At 35.4% G+C, this 18,791-nt stretch overlaps 1 protein-coding gene and 1 non-coding gene across 5 annotated transcripts in view; both read left to right on the forward strand.

Annotated features, from left to right (window-relative positions):
• toc (toucan) overlaps positions 1 to 18,791 on the forward strand; it is a 516,113-nt gene that overhangs the window by 335,172 nt on the left and 162,150 nt on the right. For all 4 annotated transcript variants that reach the window (XM_072524002.1, XM_072524003.1, XM_072524004.1 and 1 more), the window contains one exon: positions 17,309 to 17,407. In XM_072524002.1, coding sequence (XP_072380103.1) covers positions 17,309 to 17,407 — 99 coding nt within the window. The remainder of the gene's footprint in view (positions 1 to 17,308; positions 17,408 to 18,791) is intronic.
• On the forward strand, positions 11,362 to 11,466 carry LOC140435345 (U6 spliceosomal RNA). The gene has a single exon (XR_011950150.1). It is a non-coding gene; the product is annotated as a U6 spliceosomal RNA (small nuclear RNA).

An 18,791-nucleotide genomic window follows, 5' to 3' on the forward strand; every position in this document is an offset into this window, starting at 1 on the left:
CGATACTTTAACCACACGTGTGAACTTGTATTATGACGCTTTCTCGGTTTTCCAACGCCAAGAACGCTCGAGAAAGACAGAGACACAAGCACGCACCGATTCAACGCGCCTAATTCTCTAGTGCTGCGCGCGCAGCGGACCGATCATGTTTGAGTGGGAGAGAGACGCAAGGCATTCGCCGGTCCGGCGGGCCTCTCTCTCGTTCGGTGACTCATCGTAACAGACGTGAGCGGGCGTTACACTTTTTCATGAGTGACTCCGAGCCACAACCTAATTTAAGACGTTGTCACGTCAAAAATTAATAATGAGCGGCTCCTTCTTGATTTTCTATACACTCGGTTACTCTATGGGGCATTGATAAAATTAAGTGGTCTATATCATATTACGGAATACTCATCCAGATTCTTCTTATGACATGCCACCATACCAGGTCTTCCAAGTTTGCTGGAGGATGTGGTAGTAAATTTAGATTTCGACCTACCATACCCCACAAATGTTCGATGGGTGACAAATCAACTCATCTTGACAGCTGCTCCAAAGTCTCTATACAAGATTCTTGTATGAACTCCATGGTTGTTTCCTGTTGAAAGATCGCATTTTTAATGTTTTGTAGTTAGGGTTGTAAAAGCGGTTCCAGTGCTTCACCAATATATCATCAAGCTGTCAGAGTGACGTTAATAAGAGCTAGAGCTGTCTATATTTCGTCTCTCACTTCGAAAACGTCTTATCTTATGCGTTCATCAGAGCCACTCAACAAAGCTAGATTTATCACTGAAGCAGATATTCCAGAGTTTTGCCGAACTCTACACCATTCTAAGCGCCGTACCTTATGATGTGGTGTCAAAGGTAACACCAAAAGTGGACGGTAAGTTCTTAGTCTCATTTCAAGTAATTTTTGATTAACTGTTCTTCTTGAGACTACCCTCCCTGAGGCTACAACTAAATCATCTCTTACTTGATGTACGCTGTCCTGTCTATTTCTGAGAGCAAGAAATCTAGAAACTCTAAAACTCTAAAACTTGGAGAAACTTTTCCACGACCTTAGAACAATACAAGAACCCACCATTGAAGAAAATTCAGGTGCCGAAATCCTACCAGAAGAAATAACGGCAGCCATCAGACAGATGAAGGACGGAAAGGCACCGGGACTTGATGAAATTCTTGTAGAACTGCTGAAGCTATTAGATGCAGAACAAATAAAAATAATATCTGAAATATTTAATGAAATATACAAGACAGGAAAAATACCAGTAGAGTTGCTCCAATCGAAGTTCGTACTATTACCCAAAAAACCAAGAACAAAAGTTTGTGAAGACTATAGGACTATAAGCCTAATGAGCCATCTGCTGAAACTGTTTTTAAAAGTCATCCACAAAAGAATTTACCGGAAATGCGAGGAACAAATTACGCCCAATCAGTTTGGATTTGTGAACGACGTTGGTATGAGGGAAGCTTTATTTAGCGTACAGATATTGTTTCAGAAATGGAGAGATGTCAGCTGTGGTATATTTACATGCCTGATTGACTACAAGAAGGCTTTCGATAGAGTCAGGCATGAATAAATAATGGAAGTGCTGAAGAGGACAAGGATTGACGGAAGAGACCTAAAAATAATAGCTAACCTGTATTGGAATCAATCAGCGGTGCTCCGAATAGATGGAGAATATACAGATCAGGTCAAAATCTTAAGGGGAGTGAGACAGGGGTGCATAATTTCACCACTGATATTTACTTTGTACGCGGAGCACAGTTATAAAGAGGCTCTAAAAGATATTGATGAAGGCATCTCAATAAATGGAGTCAAGCTCAATAACCTGCGGTATGCAGATGATACAATGTTTTCCAATACCATAGAAGAGCTGCAAAACTTAATGAACAAAATAACGGAAACAAGTAGAACATATGGACTAGATATAATCACCAGCAAAACCAAGCTAATGATCGTCAGCAAGGAAATCATAACTAGAGCAAATCTGTATGTGAATCAAATGAACGTGTCTCACAGTACAACTACTTTAGAACTATAATCACTGGGTCTTGGGACAATACCCAAGAGATTAAATGTCGCATCGGAAAGGCAAAATGTGTATTCTTGACTATGAGCTCTGTGTTCAAGAACCATGACCTCACCGTAAAAACAAAAATAAGGCTCCTCTCTAAGAAGGCGGAAACTCTATCAAAACTTCAGGCTTTTAAGCTATGTTTATACAGAAGGATCCTGAAAATACCATGGACAGACAAAGTCACCGATCAAAAAGTACTACGGAAGATGAACACAACCGCGGATTTGGTCAACATCGTGAAAGGCCGTAAGCTGCAGTATTTGGGACATTATGAGAAATCAAGGCAGATATGATCTACTGCAATGCATTTTGCAAGGTAAAATTTAAGGGAAAAGGACCCCAGGACGAAGAAGAATATCTTCGCGCTAACCTGAGAGCATGGTATATAAATACCTTAATACAGCTATTCCGTATAGCTACCAACAAAGTCAACATAGCCAGAATGATCGCTAACGTTGAAACGGACAGGCACCATAAGAAGAAGAAGAACTCTAAGATGGCGCAAATCACGGCCTTACAATATGCAAGACGTCCAGATTCTCCACGACGCCGATAAGTCTCATCATTGGACCACTTCCTGCAAACTCTGGATGAATTAGCTTCAAATCTTCGTGAAATTTCCCGTAAACCAAAACCGGCCTCTTTCATGCCTACAATGCTTTTTCGAAGTCGCTTAAATAACGAAATTGCCGACGATCACGAACTCGTGGCATTTTAATTTTTTTGGGTAAATCAAAAACAATCCAAAATGACTCTAGTTAAATACACAGAAATAAATTTTTTTACCTTTATTGTTGTTACAAAAAACCAAAAGAAAAAATCATCAGTTAAAAAAAAGATAGCGAGATATTTATCAAGTATATATTTTTAGATAAGACTTACAAAGAAATACTTCTGATTCAAATACATAACCGTATACAAAGTGTTTTTTTTTTGGCCATCAGTATGTAACCGACAGTGAACAAATCTTATTAATATTAGAACATAATTATATTAAATACACCCTTAACCCATCCTGTTCGATACACCGCTGCCAGTCCCATCCAACATCTTGTACATTGCCCATTGTCTGTATCTGTGTTTAATAAGTCCCGGTTACCGCGGTTAGGTTAGGTTAACCAGATGTGACCCTCATGCAAAGTACAGAAAACAAAAAGCAAGATGCGCTTAGACTGTTGCTGTGTCGAGTTCAATCGAAACTGGTTTGGTAATGGTGTGCGAGCGGTACCTATCTGGCAGTAAGTACCGCAGGTGATTTCCACCTGTTTTCTCGACGAGTGCCGAGTTCAAATAGCGTTTATATAGGCCAGTAAATTATTTATGAATGAAACTGATAATTATTAATGAGTTAAAATTTTTTAGTCTATATAGATGATTGTGTATACGTATAAAACCAATAAATAAAATTCGATTACGTTAAAGAACACTACTTTTTAAAGTACCAAGCTTTTCTTAGGTGATAACAAATAAATTGAATATAATTATAACACTAGCAGAAGAACAACATGGTTTTAGGTCGGGAAGATCATGCACCGACGCTATATTTATAATGAGGCAAGTGCAAGAGAAATCATTAGAATACAACAAACCGGCATATCCATGTTTCGTGGACTTTAAGAAGATGAACCAGGTCAAATTAAAAGACGTTATCCACTTACTGTATGCAAGAGAGATACCTCTAGGAATAATCAAAACGATCGAAAATATCTACCAAAACAACACAATAAAAGTAAAAGTAGAAGAAGAACTAACCGACCCTATTGAAGCTGGCAATGGGATAAGACAGGAATATTCCCTGAATCCTCTATTGTTCAACCAGGGGATGGACGAAATAATAAAAAAAGTAAGAACTAAAAAAGGATACCAAATGGGAGAAAAACAGCTTAAAATAATCTGCTATGCAAAGTGAAGATGATTTACAACGTATGCTGCACCAATTTAATATAACTACCAGAAAATTTAACATGTTAATTTCCCCAAAAAAGACAAAATGCATGGTTACAACAGCAAATTTACTAAGATGTAAATTAGAGCTGGAAGGTCAGATAATAGAACAAATAATAGAGTTTAAATATCTAGGCATCACATTATCTAGCTACGGAAAGCTCGAAACCGAAGTGGAAGATCAAGTAAATAGAGCAAACAGAGCCGCAGGCTGCCTAAATGAAACAACATGGAGAAATAAAAATATCTGGAAAGAAACGAAATTCAGAATTTACAAAAACAGTCGTCAGACGAATAATGACATACGCGGAAGAAACGGGACCTGACACAGGGAGGGCAAAGAGGATATTAGAAACAGCAAGGATGAAAACACTTAGAAACATTGATGGTAAGATACTATGGGACAGAGCTAGAAGTACAGATATACGACGTAGATGTAAGGTGGAGAACATCAAGAACTGGGTAAGAAATAGAAGAGTAGAAAGGAACGATCATATAAGCCGAATGACAACTAAAAGAGTAGTAAAGAAGCCAAGAGATGGTTCCCCAATAGGAATACAATCAGTAGGAAGACCACAAAAACGATGGAACGACAACTTACTGGAGGCACATTGAAAAACAGACAGTCATGTCTGTATAAAAAGAAGAAGAAGAAGAAGAAAATTGCTTTTATACTAAAACAATGATACCTAGATTGGGATGTAGTTATTATTTTTTGCAAATCAAAGCAGGCAGTGAAAACTGTTGCTGTTTTCTTAGAAACGTCTTTATTACGATTTTTGACGTAACGTGCAATACATTTGTTTGCAATCTCTCTCTCTCTCTCTCTCCCTCTCTCCCTCTTCAATTCTGACCTTCCAGAGGGAATGTAGTGGTCATCGTGATGTTGTGTATTGTCGTCCTCCAAAGATCTCTGTGTCTGGTCATTTCTTTTAACTCATGCATAGGTCTTTGTATATGCCTGTAATTTGATCGATTCATCTTGTTGGGGATCTTCCTCGTGATCTTCGGTCTTCTACCTTTCCTTGGATAATAAGTCTTTCCATGTTTTCTGTTTCTGCTCTCTGCTTTGGTACATCATGCAGGCCTCTGTTCGGAAAAAATGGTATCTTGACACTTCCTTGCATGTATATCCTTGAATTAGCGTGCTTAATTTTTAAAAAACGTAAAGGTGATATTCGGACAGATTCCCCTTATAACACTCGTCTAAATTATGTTATTCCACTTCCAATTCCCTCTTCTACATTAATTAAAAAATCATTTATTTACACTGGTAAAAAAGTGTTTAATCACCTACCACTCCATATAAGATCATCAAGCAATATTTTTGTATTCCGAAGAGCAATCAAGAAGTTTTTATTATTTAAATGTTACTATAGTATAGAGGAATTTTTTGAGGACAGTTGCGATAATTGATATATTTTTTTTTAAATATGGAAATTTTATAATTAGTAGTTTAATGTATCTCGTGCCTTGTTTGTACTATACCATGTTGTGTTTTGGCTCACACAATGGCTCACTTGAAAGTGAAGATTCTAAATAGGTTAGAAGTGTTTCTATTTTTCTAGTGTCCTCATTTACACCATCTTTCTGATCATGTTAGATGTACTGCTGATCTCAATTTTTATATTTTTAAAGATATTGAGCTTTTTTCCACCTGTTTTGGGTTTCTATGTGTTATGTATATTGGAGTTGTATCTGTTAGAATATTTTTCCATTGAATTCTATTGGACGTCTCTTATTATCAGTTATTATTTCAGTTATGTTATTTAGGATTTTCCCGTGTCCTCTGGCATTCTCTTAGGCTATTTGATCCATTCCTCATTTTTATATTTTTTGTTATGTAGCAGCCATCGAGCAAAAAGACAAAAGAGGGAATCTAATCGTTATGAAAAGGAGACCAAAATTCATAAAAGTGGCCTCTTAATATGGAGGACATATCCGGGAATGCAAAGGCGCCAAATTTAAAGTAGCTATAAAATATTTTTCAGAATGAGTCTTAGACGAGAAAGTTTTAATTAATTAATAACGATAATAGTCTAAAATGTGACACAATTGTTAAAAAACTTCAATATAAATAAGCTTTCATGTGGCAGTTGGGACAAACAATAACATAACCCAACTAAATTTGATTTCTTAAACAAGGAAAGTGACCCTCTTTCCTTTTTGCTCGATGATCGTAGCCCAACCCATTTTTTCTTTAGAGCGTCTTTAACACTCATCTATTTATTTTTCTTTATGTCTAGCAATGATATCTTCAACATTTATCTTCTTCTTCTTCGTCCTTCTTGTATGTAGGCTTTAAAGCCTGTTTCTTCTTTAATATTAGCCTCCTAAATTGTTTAAATTATCGCACCATTTTTTTCTTGGTCTGCCAATACTTCTTCGTCTATTTGGTGACTTATCTTGTGCTATTCGTACTATCATATCCTCTGCCATTCTATTGTGTTCGTTCCACTCCTATTTCCGTTTCGTCACCCATTCATTTATGTCTTCTATATTGCATGGTCTTTTTATGTTTTCGCTTCCCTCCCTATCCAACAGACTTTTCCCTGATATTCGTCGGAGTATTTTCATCTCTGTTATTTCTAGTAGTCGTCTCGTTTTAGATGTGTCAGGTCTTGTTTCCGCCGTGTGTATTAATATAGGTCTAATTGCTGCTTTATAGATTCTTGTTTTTATGTCTTGTCTTAGGTGATTGTTCTTCCAGATTGTGTCATTAAGAGATCCCGCCGCTTTCCTTGCTTTTAAGCTTTGTTGTCGTACTTCTTTTTCAACATATCCGTAACTAGTTACATATATTCCCAGATATCTAAACCTTGCTTCCTGCTTTATTATTTTCCCATTAATTTCGATTTTACGTCATAGTGGGTCATAGATGTTGTCATGCATTTGGTTTTTTCTGATGATATTATCATATTGTATTTCTTGGCTGTTTTATTGAAGATGTGTGTTAATTTTCTGTCTCGACGATTAAAGCGGCGTCATCTGCATAACATAATATTTGGATTTCTTTGTTCCCCATTCTGTAGCCATGATCTTTACGTACTGCTTGTATTATTTCGTCCATTATTATGTTAAAGAGAAGTGGGCTTAACGAGTCACCCTGTCTGACTCCGCTTTGTACTGGTATACACATTTATCTTTGCCTGTATTCGATTATGGAAGTAGCTGTTTTCGATGGTTTGTATAATATTGATTGATTATTTCTTTTATACAGTAGGTGTAAAACGTCTTCAACTTGGATGCGATTGAAAGCCTTTGTCAGATCTATAAAACATAGATATGCTGGTTTAGTGTACTCGATGCCCTTTTCTGTGATTTGTCTTAGTACAAATACGGCGTCTACGCAGGATCTTCCGGATCTGAATTCTTGTTGTTCATCTGATAAAGTTGTTAGTTTATTGATTTTTTTGGTTAGGACTTTTGTGGTAACCTTAAGTGCAGTGTTTAGTAGATTTATACCTCTATAATTGTTGGGGGTCTTTTTTGAAAATTGGTATCATTATGCTGTTTCTATATGCGTCTGGTATCTCTCTCAATATTTATCTATATATTATTTCTTTTACATACCCTCATCTGAACTGCGTTTGTCAGAACATGAACATAACGATTCTTATTATTTTGCTGAATCTATTTTTCCCATAATAGGTGGCGCTAATACTTTTCTCCAGTACCGGATTCTTCGTTAAATTTTAGATTAAAATCCGTAGTATATGATTTAATATCTCATTATCTCTATAGTATAGTATTTACATCCATATAGATTTTCACCGTTAGTCCTAGTACATCACTGTTCGCCAAATTTTTGTTTAAAGTTTTTTTATCTTATAAATTAGTTAGCTAATAACACAAACACCTGCAAAAAGTTCTCCAGAGCACGGGAGTCAGTTTGAGACAAACTTTACAAATATGTGACTTTTCAAAAAAGAGTTTTAAAAAGATAATGTAATCTATTTATATGGTGTATAAATCTCATTATAATTAATTTTATAATCTTCTTCCGCATTTCTTACATAATCAGGGATAAATCAATTTCCTGGGCTATAAACGAAGCAACGGGAAATGCGAAATTCTAGCACTTCCGAGAAACTCATTCCCATAATCGAACTTAATTTATACAGTTCAAAGAAGTGGATTAGGAAATGATTTTAATTGAATACAAAATACACTGCGATCTCATTATGGATTTAATATTACAGGCTTCTAACAAATTATATTTTGTATAGAATATTTAATTTTTAAGCAATGAGCAAATGCATTTGACGTTTTGTAACATTTTGGACCTTGTAGCATTTACTACCTAATACAACTCCCATTTATTCGTGGGGTTGGTTCGCATGATTGCCGCCATTGCTCTGCGGATCATCAGCTCGTGGATAAATGGGAGTACTATTCATAAAAAATTGTAAAAAACTTGTAAAGTCCGAGAAGACTATGAAATCTTGGATTTAATGCACATAGGACGAATGTTATGTGCATTAAATACGACCACACAAGCTAATTAGACTCATTAAAGCCACAGTGGATGAAACTCAGGCATGTGTACGAATACAAAACTACCGGAGACTTTCTCAAATTTTCGCAGGGACTAAAGCAGGGAGATAGGCTGGCCCCAACTTTGTTTATCCTGGCCCGGAGTATGCGGTTAGGCAAATGCAAACTGGACGAGGAAACCTACTGACCAACCGAACGGTTCAACTGGCCGCTTATGCCGATGATATTAATATTATGAGTAGAACATCAACAGGAGCACAGGAAACATACGCAGAGTTAAAAACGCAAACAAAACGGCTAGGTCTGGAAATTAACACAGAAAAAACAAAAATATTGATACAGACGAGAAGAAATATAGTCCCAAAAAACATTACACATGAAGATGACATTGAAACGATTGGAAAGTTTACATACCTGGGAGTAGAAATATATGCCGACGGATCAGAAGATGGAGAAATACGGAAGGGAATAACGCAGGCAAACAGAGCTTATTTTGCCCTCTCCCATATATTCCGGTCTAAAAATGTCCACCGAAATACAAAGATGAGAATCTATAAAACCTTAATTCGACCGATAGCATGCGATGGCAGTGAAGCATAGGTCCTGAAAGATACATCCAAAAGCAAACTCGACACATTCGAAAGGAAAGTACTGAGAAGAATACTAGGACCTGTGAGGGAAAACGGAATCTTTAGGAAGTCAATACAACAACAATAAGGAAGCACCACTGTCAGACTTCATTAAAATACAAAGATTGCAATGGGTCGGACTTGTGATAAGAATGGGAGAGGATAGGCTACCAAAAAGAGCACTGATGCTAAAATGCAGGGAAAGAGACTGATTGGAAAGCCAAGAAAGTGCTGGAATGGCACAGTAAACAGCGACGCACAAGCTCTTTTAGGAGTCCGTGTATGGAGAACATCAGCCACAGTCAAAAATAAAGGAGGCCAAGGCTCAATTTGGGCTGTAGTGTCGTAGAAGAAGAAGAAGACGAATGTTAAATCTTGTAGATCACCAATTATACCAAGCAATAATAAAGACATCCAAAAGAAATTTAGAATAGATAATGAAACCCTGAAAACATGAAGAACCAGAATAATTGCAGAGCAAATATGACAACTTTAAAGTAAATAAAAAAGTTAAAGAAATTGTCAAAGGTAACAGGCAGAAGGCTTTACTTAAAAGGTCCACAAATCGTTTTTGTTGGGCTAAAAAGGATAGAATTGGTTAAAAATCTAAAAGCAGCTGAACTAGATAATATACCATAGAGATATGAAAACTCCTGAATAAGGAAAGTATAGACTTTCAGTGTGACATAAATTGGATTTTGAATATAATCCATCTTATTTTCTACACTTATGTTTACAAAATTAAAACATTAGTTCTAAGATAAGTAATTTTCGTCTAATTGTAAAGAAATTTCTGCTAAAGACATTGGTAACTGGAATATAGTTGGAACAAATGTGTTAAAATAATATCAAGTAAAAGTTTGTAGTACACTCTGGCGCTGAACGTGTTAAGAAATATATTTTCTGTTTTAATTGGGCTTATCTTTGTAATTATTTTCATTTAAATAGGTAGAACATTGACTAGAAATCGTTTTCTTGTTGTAAAGGTGTAGGTTTTAGATATACTCTTATTTATTGAATAGGGGTTCTGCGAAAGCATGCGGGTGAAAAATATAAATTTCTTCATATTACACCAAATTTGAGTATTTATTGGTATTCATTATTGCAGGTTATTTATACTAAAGAAAGTAGGTTATTCTAAATTATGCAAATATTGTTTATTAACTTTAGTCGCTTTAAATCGTCTTAAAATTCACAAGAGTGTGTCTTTAATTTACTAGAAGCTATTAATATAATGAATTTAAAAATTTCTTCTTCTTCCTTCTTGTATGTAGGCTTTAAAGCCTGTTTCTTCTTCAATATTAGCCTCTTAAATTGTTTAAATTATCGCACCATCTTTTTTTTTGGTCTGCCAATACTTCTTCGTCCATTTGGTGACTCATCTCGTGCTATTAGTACTATCCTATCCTCTGCCATTCTACTAATGTATTCGTTCCACTCCTGTTTCGGTTTTATCACCCATCCATTTATGTCTTCTATATTGCATGCTCTTCTTATGTTTTCGCTTCTCTCCCTATCCAACAGGTTTTTCCATGATATTCGTCGGAGTATTTTCGTCTCTGTTCTTTCTAGTAGTCGTCTCGTTTTAGATGTGTAAGGTCTTGTCTCCGCCGTGTATATTAATATAGGTCTAATTGCTGCTTTATAGATTCTTGTTTTTATGTCTTGTCTTAGGCGTTTGTTCTTTCAGATTGTGTCATTAAGAGATCCAGCCGCTTTACTTGCTTTTAAGCTTGTTGTCGTATTTCTTCTTCAACATCTCCATAACTAGTTATATCTATTCCCAGATATCTAAACCTTGCTTCCTGCTTTATTACTTTCCAATCAATTTCGATTTTATATCGTAGTGGGTATTTAGTTGTTGTCATACATTTGGTTTTTTCTGCTGATATTATATCGTATTTCTTAGCTGTTGTATTGAAGATGTGTGTTGACCTTTGGAGCACGTCTTCTGTCTCGTCGTCTGCATAGCATAATATTTGTTAGTTTATTGATTTTGTTGTTTAGGACTTTTGTGGTAAGCTTTCTAAAGATTTACAATACATATTTAAACCTCCAAAATAAACCATGATGATTTCCTTTTCACATCACTCACAAAAAAATAGATTTAGATGAATTACAATTTAAGGAAGATAAGCTCCTGTTACTTGAATTCCAGCAGGGTCTTCACAGGGTGCGTTTTCGTTTCGGATGTTTTTTTTTTCTGTGTAAGTTTATGGCTGTGCTCGATTCAGCGGTAGATATATGTGATAAAAATTGGAACGATACAAAGAAGATTAGCATGGCCCTTGAGCAAGGATGATAGGCAAAATCGTGAAACGTTCAACATTTTGAAATGGATAGAATCCTTTTTCTGCAAAATTCCCCTTCAATGGTACAATATAACCCGACACACCTAGAATTAGAATTAAAATTAGAAATATGCTTTATTGTCACTAAAAATTGGTACACTTTTATGGACAAAGCTTACAAAAAGCCAGAAAATAACAATAACAATAACAATTAAAATGTATCGTCAATATCACAAAATAAAAGATAATAAAATAAACAATCGATTGCAACATTTATGTAAATTAGCTTCATTCCCAGTTTCCCTGTATATTTGTTAGCTTTCCTCTGTCTCGAGAACGATATATTCTGAAAATATATAAAAAATAATCAATAGATCAACATAAAGTTGTAGCTTGTCCAAGTTATAGCTTTTAATATCCTTCGACGAAGCCTATAAACATTGTATGTAGGTATGCTGTTTTACCATTCAATGTATAAATTGGCTGCAATGCGATATACTATGTGTCGTGAAGCTTCGACATGTCTAATACACCTTATGCATTTAACCTGCTAATCATATTTTTGGCGCTGCTTTCCCCTACGCGTAGAAAACCGATCGAAGTTGTTCAAGTTTACGGCAGATCGTCGACTAAGACTCTGCAACCGAGTACACTGCAGTCAGTAATGTGAGTTGCATACGCTGAAGGACCAGAATGTTATTTTTACGTTTGTTTAAGAGTCCAGGTCAGGAGCTTAAGTATTGATTTTAGCCATTTGCAAAATTCATGCGTACTCATTTCGAACTGCTTTATGCTTCTCCGTCTAGTGTTTTCATTTAAATATGTAGTATGGATTTAAATAATTTCTATTTTTGCATGTATGTCAAAGACGCTGTAGAAAACTCATTCAGATAAAGAATAGCTCATGGGAATAATGCTTTAAGGCTTTAAGGCTTTAATAAAATAGCGAGATGACTGTAGACACGAATTCCGTTTTTCTAATTCATGCTTTCCTCATTTTTACGAATTTCTTCATTATTTATATATCATAACAAGCTTATTTCATTAGTTAAATAAACTAGAATGTTTTGTTCGCTTGTATTGTGTTGATGTTCATTTTGGATCTTATGTAATTAATTTTGGTCAATGGATATTTTAGATATTGCTTTCCGGCGAATTTTACGCTTAAGGGCGGATCAGATATTAACTCACCTTTCTAATAACCTTTTTATTGATTTTGAATAACAATAAATAAAATATAATAGGTACTTTTTCTATATTCTTTCTTTATAAATATATTCTGCTAGAGTCTTTATGCCATTTTCATGAAAATAATCACGTTCAAAGCTCCGCTTCGCTCAGCTGCGAAAGCTCCATTTTAAATTGGCAGCATGTTCTCCTGCGTCTTTTACTTTCGTTTTGCTTCTAATCCATTTGTTTGTTTTTTGTCTATAAGTCTCACCCCGAGCATTAATCTTTCCATCGCGCTTTGTCCCTTTACTATTTTATCCATATTAGACTTAGTGAGTGTCCACGTATATGAACCATACCTGATTATAGGGAGGATACACTGATGGTAAATTCTGGTTTTCAAATATTGTTCTATTTTAGTGCTTTTCAAGATCCAACTCAGTTTTCCAAATCCTTCCTACGCTAACCTTATTCTTCTGGTAATTTCGACAGTTTGATTATCATTGTTAACTTTCATTATCTGTCCCAGATAAATGTATTCGCTTACTGTTTCTAAATTTATGTCGGTCAACGTTATTTCTCTAATGTATGGTGTGTTTGTCATTATTTTTGTTTTCAAGTTTATCTTAAGACCTACTTTTTCCGTAGCTTGAAATAGTTGCGTTAGCATGGTCTGTATTTCTTCGAAATTTGTAGCGAATATTACAATGTCATCAGCGTATCTCAAATGACTCAGTTTTCTTCCATTAACATTTATTCCTTTATCCGCCCAGTTAATCTCTTTGAACACGTCTTCCAGTCCAAATGTGAACAGCTTTGGTGAAATAGCATCTCTCTCGCGAACTTCTTTGTTGATTGGTATAGCTTTGGTTTTCGCGTCGTCTATTTGTATTTTCATTGTAGCTTTCTTGTAAATATTATGTATGAGCATTCTGTATCAGAAGTTGCAGTTGGTCATAGCTCTCCCTATTGCCCAAAGTTCTATGGAGTCGAATGTCTTTTCATAATCAACGAAGCCAATGTATAAGTTCAAGTGATATTCATTGGCTTTCTCAATTAGCGTTCTGACTGTAAGAAGATGATCCACTGTACTGTAACCTTTTCGGAATCCTGCCTACTCTACCGGTTGATAGCTATCGAGCTTCGACGTTAACCTGTTAGTTATTACTCTCATAAACAGTTTGTACATTTGGGACAGCAGGGAGATTGCCTATAGTTCTTCAGATCTCCCCTGTCTCCTTTTTTGAAGAGAAGTATCGTTTCATTCCAATTTCCATTCGTTGAAAAAAATTTTCAATTCTTCGAGAATAATTTCACTCCCCTCCTTAAACATTTCTACAAGTATTCCATCTGGGTCCGGAGCCTTATTGTTCTTTAGTTGTAACATAGCTTGTTTTATTTCGAAGGATACTATATTAGGGAGTATTTCTGAGTTGACATTCGTTATTTTTCTCTTAAGATCTTCCTTTGCAGTGTTATCTGGGTTCTTGTTTGAGGAATATAAATCACGGTAAAATATTTGAGTAACTTTTAGGATTTCTTTCTTTTCTCTTATTTATTTTCCATCTTTATCCTTCAATGAGATTATTATAGGCTCTCCTAAGTTTGATCTTAGGCATTTCAGGCCTCGGTTCTTTTCTATTTGTTTACCTTGTTTTCATTGTAGATCCTTAAATCTTTTTTTACTCCCTTTTTTATTTGTTTATTCAATTCTTTGAAACCGTCGGTGTTTCGCTTTCCTTCGCTTAGAAATGTGCGTCTCTTTTCCACCAACCGTTTTGTTCCATCACTTATTCTGTCTTCTTTATTTTTCGTTTTCTTTGCAACAGTTAGTCCTGCTTTCAAGAGCTTTCGTTGCATTTCTTTATTAATTGTGTTCATGTCGGAATATTCTTGTTGATAATGTTCTACAAATTCTTTTCTTAAGACTTCTCTGTACTCATCTCTCTTCTGCCGCATTTTAGTTTGATTTCTCTGATTACAATAATTATGTGGCCTGTTTCTACTGGTTTTCCTGTTTAACAAGAATCCTTGCTCTTAAAAGGCTATGATCGCTGCCAGTTGTAAATCGATTGAGAGCAGTTATATCTTCAAAAATGTCTTTGTTCGAATCGATTGAGAGCAGTTATATCTTCAAAAATGTCTTTGTTCCCACACAAGAAGTAATCGATCTCGTACCTTTTGGTACACCAAATATAATATAACCCCATAGAAGGGTATGAAGGGTACTCAAAAATAAAAGTAATTGTACAATTCCTTCAAGTGTAAAAATGTAATTTTCTCATTCCACAATAAACTCGTATCTCGCAGTCAAAAAATGTTGATTTTCCTGACATTATGTGTCCCGTATATGTCCCAAATATATACTGTTTTACAGTTTGTATTAGTCAATGTCCACATTCAGTTTCATTGATTTTAATCTGAGAATTATGTATAGTCTGTTATTAAGGGCATTATAACCTTTTACTCTGCGGAATCTTCAGCTTAGTAGGGTAATCTCTCTTCGGCGTAAGTATTTTTGGGATTCAACTGAAAATGACCGGGCGATCATCAACAATCAATATTGATTCTTGTGCCAAATACTTTTCCTATTCAGTCTACATCATTCAGAAGTTCTTGTTAATCCTCTAACCTATGTGCGAGTAAGGCAGTGTCATCGGCATAGCGTACGTTATTTATAGATCCTTTAAATAAACATTGAATAGTAGGGGAGATAATATAAAACAATGATGTCCACCTCTTATTTTTTGAATTTCTTGAGTTGACAATGCATCCATAGTTTTGTCCATTGATTCTAATTTCTTTATGTCTACACAATTGTACTTGTTGTACCAACCTCGGGAACAAGCCGGTTTCCGCCCTAATTACGGCACAAACGATCACCTGCAGTGCCTAAACACCCTGATAGAAAAAAACTAACGAATATAACCGTCCCTTGGCATTGATATTTGTAGACTTTAAAAAGGCGTTTGATACAGTGGAATTACCGTCCATCTTAAGAGCACTACAAGATTGCAGGGTCGACCACAGATATTGTAATATAGTTAAAAATATATATATGAAAATGCCACAACAACCATAAGTCTATATTCAGCAACTAATAAAATAAAGATAAAAAGGGGAGTCAGGCAAGGTGATACTATGTCACCAAAGCTGTTGATTACCGTTCTTGAGTATGCATTTAAAAGACTAACATGGCAACAGAAAGGAATATCCATCGATGGAGAAAGAATAAACCATCTACGTTTTGCGGACGATATGGTGCTTCTGTCAGATAATCTGGGAGAGATCAAAGACATGCTCCAAGAACTGAATGACATACTACAAGAAACTGGGCTGGAGATAAATTTCGAGAAAACCAAAATGATGACCAATATGGTTCCCAGCGAAGAGATACAGATCAACAACAACAAGGTAGAATTAATCGATAAATACACATACTTGGGTCATGAAATCAGAAGAACCAGAGACAACCAAACCTGCGAGCTAAATAGACGAATCACGTTGGGATGGGCGGCATATGGAAGGATGAGAGACATTTTTAAAACAAATACCCCAATTCACCTGAAAAGGAAGGCATTTAACCAATGCATCTTACCAGTCTTGACCTACGGAGCAGAGACCCTAACTTTAACGAAAGCTACTGCCGAAAAACTGAGGGTAACACAAAGGCGAATGGAGAGACCAATGCTGGGCCTGACCTTGAAAGATCGCGTGAGAAATGAGGAGATACGCCGACGAACTGGCGTAGACGATATACTGCGAATCAATAAACAAAAGTGGAGGTGGGCTATACATGTTGCTAGAATGGAAGACGGAAGATGGACGAAGAGATTATTGGAGTGGAGACCAAGAGCCGACAAGCGAAGTCGAGGCAGACCACCTACCCGATGGACCGACGACCTAAGGAAAATAGAAACAAACTGGATTGCAGCAGCTAGAGATAGAGAGAACTGGAGACGTTTGGAGGAGGCCTATATCCAACAATGGATGTGAAAATGGGGCTGGATGATGATGAATTGTACTTGTTGTTTTGTTTTGGTGACTTCATAAAGTCATTCAGATCGTATTTATTTCTCATGTATCATCTATCTTGTTAAATAACCAACATAGATGTTCGGTTTTCATTAACTTCATTATTTTATTATGAATTCTGTCTGTCTTTGTCTGGCGTCTTTTTGTTTTTTTTATTTTTGATGACATTGTCCACTTACCGTATAAATAGTTTTGAAGAAATGCTGGATTCAGTAACATTTGGATTAGCTGGTAGATCATTGACACGTGATTTTCATATAGGTCATGCAAATTTCATTATTGTCTGTTAATATTTTGTTGTTCAGTGCAGCTAAATGAAGACATGTAGGAAAAATATTTTTTGATAGAAAATTCCCTATATATAGAGAGATGCAGTAAAAAGCTGTGTCTCCCTGTCATCAAGACAATCCGATTTGATAATCTAAAAACACCTTAACCAACGCTTTAACGCGTTTTAGTTTTTTTTTACATTTGTTTATTTACTCTTTAATCGCTGTTTTGACTGTCTTTGTTACGCACGTAACATTATTGCAGATTTTATGCCAAACAATTCATTGATCTTCTTCCAATAGCCGTGGAATCCATTTAACCGAAATTTCTCGAGATTTACAAAATATTATTTTAATCTAGCAACTTTTAGCCTTTTCTGGTTAATTAATGTATAATTTAATTGTTTCAGATAAGAAAAATGCAACTTTACATTCATCTCCAACGACAGATCCAAAAACAAGGAGAACTATATTTTCTTCGAAGGATAAAAAACCTTCAACTATCAAAGGTAAGTTGTAAAACTCTTTTTTACTCAGTAACGTTCAGGCGTGAGTTGTCTCGCTGTTTCAGATGATATAACGTTAGAGATTAAATGGAAACAGAGAATTATTGAGACTGTTTATAAAAGTAAATAGTCAAGTAGGAAAATAATCTTACTTGTAGTGTGAATGTTAATAATAGTAAATTCATACATAAGCATCATAAAAGTAAAGTAAAACGTTAAAAAAAATTACCATGATGGAAAGGAGCCAAGAAGAAAGCCGTAGAAAGTCTGGAAATAAAAAGAAGAAAATATAACACTAATGATTTTGACAAGTTAAATAAGTATTAAGAAATCCTGTTAGAAAAAGCAACAATGAAGAAAAACTGATTGGCATAAAGTTGTAAAACATGAGGAAGGAGTTCTAAGGAAAATATTTCCATATAAGTCCAAGTTGAATGTTTAACTGAATAATAACGCAAAATGTCAAGAAATATTTAGGGTGGTATGAAGAGAATAACGATTAAGAAAAGAAAGACCTCGTATCTAGGCCACATAATGAGAAATTACAAATGTAACATGCTACGAATAATAATTTAAAGGAAAATAGAGGGCCGAAAGGGGAGTGCAAAAGAGTCATATCATGGCTTTGCAATATCAGAGCTTGGATGGGCATGAACGTTCAACAATTATTAAGAGTGGTGCAGAATAGAGAACATTTTGATGTACTAATCGCAGACCTCCAGTAATAACGTGCACCAGTAGAAGAAGAGGAGAATGAGAAACGTTGAAAAAGAAGAACAAACGCTAAAATTCCTGTTATTCCCAGAAGATAGATTCATTAAGATGGTTTTACGTAGAGCAAGCAGAAGGTTGCTTTTCTAAAAGAACACTGTGATATGGAGCATTATCCATCACCTTAATTGGAAATTAATTGTTTACTCATCCATTTAGTGAAAATTTTATTGCTCATTTCCCCAGGATAATCGGCTACTTTAGATTTTGAGCAAAATAATAAACTTGCTTCAGTGACAAATCCTTTCGAATCGTGAACAATTATAAAACGTTTAATACCATCATACCTTTCTGATACTCCACAAGATACCTATTCCAAAAAAGAATAACCGAAAAAACGAAGCGAGTCGAAGAAAGATGGGCAAAAATTAAGTCTAATATCTTAGCCTCGGCAAGGAAGTTCCTGGTGAAAGAAATGTAAATAAAAATAATACTCCATGGTTTTATACAGAAGAGAAGGAAAAATGTAAACAAAAAAAAAACTTACCTGAAATACATGTCAACCAAAACACAAGATTCATACCATAATTACAAGACAATTAGAAACGAAACACATGCACTTGTAAGAAAAATAAAAAATGATCACTGAGAAAGCTTTTCGAAAAAAACGGAACAT

The sequence above is a fragment of the Diabrotica undecimpunctata genome, chromosome 2 (genome assembly GCF_040954645.1).
Source record: "Diabrotica undecimpunctata isolate CICGRU chromosome 2, icDiaUnde3, whole genome shotgun sequence".
NCBI lineage: Eukaryota > Metazoa > Arthropoda > Insecta > Coleoptera > Chrysomelidae > Diabrotica > Diabrotica undecimpunctata.